The sequence below is a fragment of the Vombatus ursinus genome, unplaced genomic scaffold (assembly GCF_900497805.2).
Source record: "Vombatus ursinus unplaced genomic scaffold, bare-nosed wombat genome assembly UNPS02005459.1, whole genome shotgun sequence".
Lineage (NCBI taxonomy): Eukaryota > Metazoa > Chordata > Mammalia > Diprotodontia > Vombatidae > Vombatus > Vombatus ursinus.
In genome coordinates, this window is record NW_020945237.1 from 7,320,995 (window position 1) to 7,329,060 (window position 8,066).

An 8,066-nucleotide genomic window follows, 5' to 3' on the forward strand; every position below is an offset into this window, starting at 1 on the left:
TCTCTCCTCTCTCTTCTCTCTCTCTCTTTCTCTCTCTCTGTCTCTCTCCTCTCTCTCTCTTCTCTCCTCTCTCTCTCCTCTCTCTCTCTCTCTCTCTGTGTCTCTCCTTTCTCTTCTCTCTCTGTGTCTCTTTCTCTCTCCCCCCCCACCTCTCTCTCTCTCTACCTCTCCCCACTCCCCCTTCTCTCTCTCTCAGGAGATCCTCACAGTAAGATTTGTGCCGGGGCAGTGATTGGAAGCAGGTAGTAGGAAGGAAGGGAGGAAGAGGAGCAGCTCTGCCAGGTAGTACCAAATAAGACTTGAGACGAACACGCACGCGCGCGCGCTCACACACACACACACACACACACACACACACACACACACACACACACACACAGTCAGCCAATAAGGATGATGCACCTAAGTGCATTTTAATCTGATCCCTTACAAAACCTGAGGGGTGGGGAGAAGTTGAAGACCCCCAACTACATGATGTGTTCAGGCCACGCCACACTTAGAACACTGGCACTAAGGACTGCACCTGCCCAAGGATAGCCCTCTTCTCCCTTTATGGAATGAATGCATTCTAGCAAAGTTGACTGTAAAATGTCCACAATCAGCAACAAAATTATTTTCACCATTCATTTTTGTTCTAAGACTGAGAATTGGTTTCACTCTTAATCCTTGCGATGGCTTCATCTACCTCTTGTCAGTTCTTTCCCTCTTCCTTAGATCCTCTGGGTTTGATTCTCATCTCTATGCAGATGATTTCCCAATCTACAAATCCAGCCCTCATCTCTCTCTCTCTCTCTCACAATCAATCAATAAATAAACACTTATTAAGTCCCTACTGTGTGAATCCATTTGGGACAACCAGGAACATCTGCCATCCTTGGAGCACCCTCCACCCTTGCTGATTAGTTCCTCACACCACTTGGATAAGAAGTCAGTCATCAACTCTATTCCTTCATACGACATGGTAGGCCACAAAGCCTTACCATCTTCCCTGCCTCTATGCCTTGAAATCCCCAAGCATAGTCATCTAACCTATTTTCATGACCTGAGGACCCTTGGGTCTTGCCATCTGTCCCACCACCAAATCCTTCAGATTTCTGAGCCTTTCCATCTGCCCTGCAGCTGAATGTACTTTTATGTGCTGTCTCCTCTAATTAGCGTGTGAACTCCGTAAGAGCACGGACTGTTTCATTTTTGTCTTTGAATCTACATTACCTGGGACATATTCTGACATGTGATTTCATCTGTTTTTAGACTTCCTAATGTGGAAACTCCCTTTAGCAATGCAGATAAGCAACTTATCTATGACTTAAAGTCTAAGAGTTGCCCAGATTACTGAGAGGTGAGTAGCTTACCCATGATCACACAGTCAGTATGTATCAGAGACAAAATTTAAACCCAGGTCCTCCTAACTAATGTTATTTCTCCATCCATGATGCCTAGCTGCCCTAACACCTGGCACAGAATATGTGCTTAATAAATTCTTGTTGTATTCAATTCTGCTTTTTTTAAGTTCCATCTCCTAGGGCTAGGTGAATAAGATAACTGGTATGCATAAGGCAAACAATGTAGGTACTCCTGAGTCATAGACACCTAAGATATTAATTTCAGGTGTATTTCACTGGCCCACCCCTACCTACTCAGAAGCCATGATGAAGAGCAACAAAGTTGTCTTTAGTCAACAGTACCCCCTGGTGGCATATGTAAGGAATTTTCTCTTCCCCACCACTTCCTTTCTTCTCCTGGGGAGGTAGTGAAGGGTGGTGGTAACATTTTCCCTTCTACCTCTATTTTCCATGGATTTTTTTTTCTTTTATACTCTGAAGGATTAAACTAGGTGATTATAAATTCCCATCCAGATCTCATATTCTATGAAATCTATGAAGATGTAACCTAGGAAATTTTTTATACCTACTTTCCCCTCCTCAATTCCTACCTTTGTCCTTATGAAATTGACTCTTTTCTTTTTATTTCTTGCTCTCTTTATTTCCCCATCTTCATTCCACTTGTGAACTCAAAACTGAATGTGATCATGAATGACAGGCATAAGAATAGAGTACAGTACTAGAGTTCAAGTGTGAGTTGGTGGCTTCCAGTCCTACATCCACCATTGGCTGCATTTGGGAATGTTGAAAATCTCTTGACTTCTCTAGGCCTCAGTTTCCTCATATATCTAAAATGAGAGGTCTGACTTACATGAGCCCCAAAGTCCCATCCAGTTCTAAATCCTACAACTCTATGAAATCTATCAAGAAAAAAAGAAAGTCACAATTTTGAAATTAAATTATCCATAGTTAAGAGCCAATACAATAACTCTTATTAATACAAATTTTGTATTAATACAAAAGCCCTTGAAAGTGCACAAAATTCTTCTTTAAATCTTCATAGAAGTCTCTGTCCCTTTCTCATCCTTCTCTAATTAAAACTGTATTTTCCTCAAGAACTAGTGGTCAAGAAACCTCATTTATTTGTATTGTTTCTTTGTCAAATAACTAGTCTTGAGACAATATTGTTTTCTACCAATTTTTTTATTGTAAATGTGCCATATTTCAGCTATATATTATGACCTGATTAGGCTTTTGTGGTAGAGGCTGAGACCCTAACTATAACTGATGACAATCTATCTATGGGAAAAATGAGTTTCTAGTTCCAAACAGCCAATCCACAAATGAACTTTGGGAATAGAACCCTTTTGTAAGTTAAGGAGTACTAGTAATTATACACATTTCTCATTCTCAGTCTGTACTCTGTTCACATTTTGAAGCAAGATTGTTATTATAATGATTAATGAGAAATGGATTCAATTATAACTTCTTCATGTGACAGATATTTATTGTCTCTGTAGCTAAAGAAGTTCATGCTAGAGGCAGATGTATGACTTGGGATATGAAAGTAACTCTCCCTTTTAATTCTCATTTTATGCTGACAATTGGATTCAATATTTTCTGTGATGTATGTTATTTCTTAGTTAAACTTAATACATTCCTCAACTTATATATGATTATTTTCCTTTGACTAAAGTTTTGATGGTACTGATTGTTGCATCTTCACTATTACAAGATCCTAGTCTAAAGTGCTTTAATTAAAATATGAATTTTGTTACATTGCTCTTCAGATGAGACCTTCAACTTTGTTTGGTTTAAATGTTTCATTTTGCTGGTTTAGAAAGATCATTCCTAAAGCTGAGGTCAGTAACTGGGGAAGCTTTCAAAATCCTCTTAAAATGATTGCAGTGGTGGAAACATTTCCTGTACAAATGAAAGTCAGTAAGTAGATTTTAATTTCCCAACTTCTACCTTTTAAGTGGAAACTTAGAACAAATGGCATGAAGACACCTGCAGCATTTAACAAAAATGGCAATTGAAGCCCTATAGTAAAAAAATAAGGAGCTCACAAACAGGCCTTGAAAGAAATAATTCAAAAGATCTTTTAAAACAATGAAAACATTGATAAATAACTATAGAGAAATGATAAGGATAAAGAATTCAGAGAAGCTTGGGAAGACATATGAACTGATGCAAAGAACCTGGTAAGTAAGACACAACAATAACAAATGAATGGGAACTAGATGACAAAAACAAACAAACAAATATGATTTTGTTAATGGTAAATGGGCAAGTATAATGATTATATATATATCTGCAAGAGATAAGAAAATGATTCTCCCTCCTCTCTTTGAAGAAGTAGGGGACTATGACGTGTGACATTCCATATCTTGTCAGATCTGACTTACTTAGCTTTGCTGAATATTTTTTTTTTACCTTTCTTTCTTACTCTTTGTTATAAAGAATGGTTTGTTGGGTAGAGAAGATGCATATACGTAAATGAAAGTGATAGTACTAGATGAATACTTTCAAAGAATTCAGAAAAAGAGGAAAAGGACCAATTTACACAAACTATAGCAACTCTTTTCCTAGTAGCCCCAAAACTGGAAACCAAGGCCATGTCTGCCTATTGGGAAAAGGATAAACAGATTATAGTATGTAAATGTAATGGGCTATTATTGTGCAATAAGAAATGAAGAAATAAAACTGTTTTGGAGGAAACCAGGAACACCTCTGTGAACTAATTCAGTACCGAGTCAGTAGAACTAAGATGACTTTTTTTTAATGACAACGTTATAAAGAAAAACAGCTTTGAAAGACTTGAGAATTCTGATCAGTGAGCTGATGCCCAAAAGAACAAAAATGAAATGCACCACTGATTCTTTGCTAGAAATGTGATTAACTCAAAAAAGAGAGAGAGAGACAGACAGACAGACAGACAGACAGACATACCTATTACCTATTTTGGGGAATTTGCTTTACTAGACTATACGTGTTTATGATGAAGGTTTTATTTTTTGGGGAGTTGTTTTTTTCAACTGGGAAAGGGCAGAAGTCAAGGACAAATTGTAAATGCATTTAGAAAGAAATGCATTCAAAATTTTTACAAATTAAATGAATTGACATTAAAAAGCCATATTGACAAGAATTTAAAGTTACACCACCTATATTTCCCAATCTACATAGCCTACCCCCACACCTGCCTGAGAGAGTTCTATCACTTTTAACAAAAAAAGGGACAATTTTAACTTTAAAAAAGATACTTTATACATTTACTTTCTCTTTTGGTCCTAATTCAAGGTATTTCTAACAGGAGTGATTTCATCTTTTGAAATATTATCTCCTGAACAAAAAAATGGAAATAACCAATTTTCTTAAAGTCCTAACTACACATTATTTATAAGCACAAAATACCTATTACCCATATTATTTCACCTTGGTGACATGTAAATTGCAAATGCACATAGGATTGTGGAGTTACAGCTGGACGTGATGTCAAAGGTCACCTCATCCAGCTCCTTGATTTTACATTAAGGGAAACAGAAGGCTAGAAAGTGGGAATAACTTGCCCAAGGTCAAACAAGTAAGAAGTAAAACAGTCAGAATTCAAATCCAGGGATTCTGACTTTAAAGGCAGCAAGCACACTCTCCACTATTATACACTGTTTCCCCATGTATTCAACAATGAAAAGTTAGCAGTTATAGAACCAAATTCACAGGCTGATTTCAGGGATTAGGTGAGTGATTCACAAGGTATTTCAAAAGATACTCTTCTCAACTCAGGGCTTCTATCATAGTTGACAGATTTCCGTCTGCTTGAGAAAAATGGTAGGTGCATGCCGTCTAATGATGTAAAGTTTCTGTATTCATAAAGATTTGCCCACATAAATTAAAACATTCAGTGTTAATGTTTTCAAAAGCAGTGGGTTTAAATTATTTTCTCAGGACATAAAGAGGAAAACACCACAGAAAACAGAACCAGCCTGAGTTGTTTAAAATGTATTTTCCTTTTAATTAAATAAGAAACAGCTGTCTGGGGATTTTGGAAACGAATATAATCCATCCACACTCTGACTGTACTAGTTTGCATCCAATGTCCAATATTTTGAAAGAAAATTCCTGCTTTCTGTAAGGAATTAAATGGCAACATGAAATAAAGACTCAGTCTGTAGCAACTAAGATTTACCCTGGGAGTTGGAACACTGGAGGCTTGCAGAATCCCTCTGCTCCCAGATTTGTGGTTACGAATAAACCAAGTTCTCTGCCAAGGATGTTGTATAACATTTGTGCTTTTTCTGGAGTATGCCCTCGCTGGTCCCAGGACACTGAGGAAAACTGCAACTACTAGGATAAGTTCAAATCCTCAAGGTCATGATATTATTAGTTCTCTAGAGCTCACTAAACACCCCTCAGCCCGCACACTCAGATATGCATGCCTGGAAAAGCTGGTTTCTCTTGGGACCTGCACATCCTAATACATCAAACAAGTCGACGGGAGTGCAAGCAGACTCCAATTTTGATTTCGGGGGTGGCTGTGGCAAATGGTGATCTGAAATGAGTGTTTAGTTAATTAATGTTTAAAAAAAAACAAAAACAAAAACCACTTACTAGTAGGGTCAAACGGAATCTGCCTGCATTGCACATCTCCAGTGGCCGGCCAGGGGCAGTAATAGACAGCGCCACCTTCCACTATATCCGGCTGGCTAGTGTTGGCTTTGGGAGCTCCCACCAAGATACTCACTCTGCAAAACATTTGGACCAAAGTTAAGATCCTGGGCACGCGAAAGTCGAGAAATGACTTACCTACACTCCTAAGATCCTAGACATAGACAAGTTATTATCGTGGGGGTAAAGCTTGTTAAGCGACCCGACTTCTTTGCCCGAAATCTCTCTGCATCAGAAACACTGGGGTTTGGGGGGGGCGGGGTTTGGGGTGTCCCTCCAGATGGAGTTGTTTGTACATAAATACACAACGGTGAGATGAAAGGAGAAAACTCAAAGGACAAGCACAGCTGCTTATCCACAGAGTCGCCCCATGCTCTCGGTCCCCCAAACATTGCCTAAATCTAGTTCCCAGCAATGTGTAAACAGGCAGCAGAAGCAGCTTTTCATGGGACAGGTTTCTGTTTAGTTTTTGCTAGTCTGGCTTGGTTTGGCCCAGGGCGCTGTCATATCATTAGTACGGCCGAGAAGTCTGGATCCGCGAACCTCTCAGAGTGCTAGGGCTGTACCAGAGCTGTCTCTCTACTTTCGGGCGTATCTACAGTTCTGCAAAGGAAGAGATGCGAGAGCTTGGGCGTCGGGGCATGGGAAGGGAAGGGTAGGGGCAGTGAGTGCCCCGATCAATCGCCTTCCTTCAGAATAGAGGTTCCTGGAGGTGGCCATCCCCAAGGTGAGAGGCAGCTGGAGGGCCACCTCCGGCGCACGGGGTACGAAAGACCTGTCCGCGGGAAGAAAAGGCTCAGGACCGGGACTACTTACGTTCGCGGGTCAGGTATGTGGAAGTCCACGGCGTAGCCGAAGTAGCTCCCCTCGGGACCGCTGTACACGGTGAGCTTGTCCACGTCCAGGTTGAACGCCTGGGAGGCGGGCGAGCAGAGCATCCCCAGGGCTGCCCAGAAGCCCCAGAGGGGAGCCGGCAGCTGCTCCCGGCTCCCCGCCGCCGGGCAGCGGGGGCGGCCCCGAGCCATCCCTCGTCCGCCTCCTGCCCTCCAGCAAACTTTGCCCGAGCCCCGAGAGGGTGCAGGAGGAGGAGGAGGAGGAGACGAGGCGCCGCGGGGAAGGCGCACGCAGCCCCGTGCGCCTCTGCCGAAGCCCGGCTGGCGGAGGAGGGCAGCCGGGCGAGGAGAGCTGGGCAGGCAGGGGCTGACCAGCGGTGACAGGCGCGCGGCTGCTCTGCGCCTGCATCCCGTCCAGGGCTCCTCTCCCCTCCCTCTCTCCCCTCCCCTCTTCTCCTTCCTTCCCTCCCCCCCGGCTGCCTCTTAGCGGTGGTGGCTGGTGGAAGGTATCGGGCGGGGAGAGTGGGTTCTGGCAGGGGAGACTGGAGCGCACGCCGTGCTCTTTGTCACCCCCTGGCGGCCGCACTGCGCGGCACGAAGCGCGCGGGCGTGGGCGTGGAGCGTGGGGCCGGGAGATGAGCCGGCCCCAGGAGCGGGATGGCTTTTCTTCGCCTCTGTGGCTCCTGGATACGCTGCTCCCTGGCCCGCGGCTGCTGCCCTCTCAGCGGGGGAGCCTGCCCCTGCCCCGTGCCACCTGGCGGGCCCTAGTCCGCAGCCGTTGGTGACCCACGTGTTCCTCCCACGGAAGGCTTTCCGTCCAAGGGGAGTTTGGGGCTCCTGGGCATCTCCTCGCCTGGAGGCCGCTGCCTAATGCTGGGCATTGTGTTCGTGGCTCAGACTTTCCACCAAAAATATGTTGCGGCATCAATTTTGCTCGTTTCCCCTAAGTGCAAGGAATTTGGAAAGCCTGGCCCAACCCTATGAAAGGATCCGTTTTTCCTTTTATGCAGTCTATTAATCTAGCAGGGTGGGGGGTGCGGTACTTTTGATTGCTACCCCTGGACCGTGGATTAACTTTCAAATCTGGGAGTTAGGATACCGACGAATTACCACAGTGGAAGGACCAGAAACTGAGAGGGAGGTCTTCGAATTCCACCTCTGATGTTTAACAGCCGTGTCCCTAGGCCTCAGTTTCTTAATCTGTCAAGTAAGGGACTGGTAAGAGTAGATGGTCTCAGAAGTCCAT

At 43.4% G+C, this 8,066-nt stretch overlaps 1 protein-coding gene across 2 annotated transcripts in view; it reads right to left on the minus strand.

The window, feature by feature from the left end:
- ITGA8 (integrin subunit alpha 8) overlaps nucleotides 1-7,012 on the minus strand; it is a 207,745-nt gene extending 200,733 nt beyond the window's left edge. The window contains exons 1-2 of one of the 2 annotated variants that reach the window (XM_027847948.1): nucleotides 6,804-7,012; nucleotides 5,931-6,064 (exon numbers count right to left, since the gene is read on the minus strand). In XM_027847948.1, the coding sequence (XP_027703749.1) occupies nucleotides 5,931-6,064; nucleotides 6,804-7,012 (343 nt within the window). The remainder of the gene's footprint in view (nucleotides 1-5,930; nucleotides 6,065-6,803) is intronic. The other variant, XM_027847949.1, reaches the window with a different exon arrangement.
- Nucleotides 7,013-8,066: the final 1,054 nt, after the last annotated feature.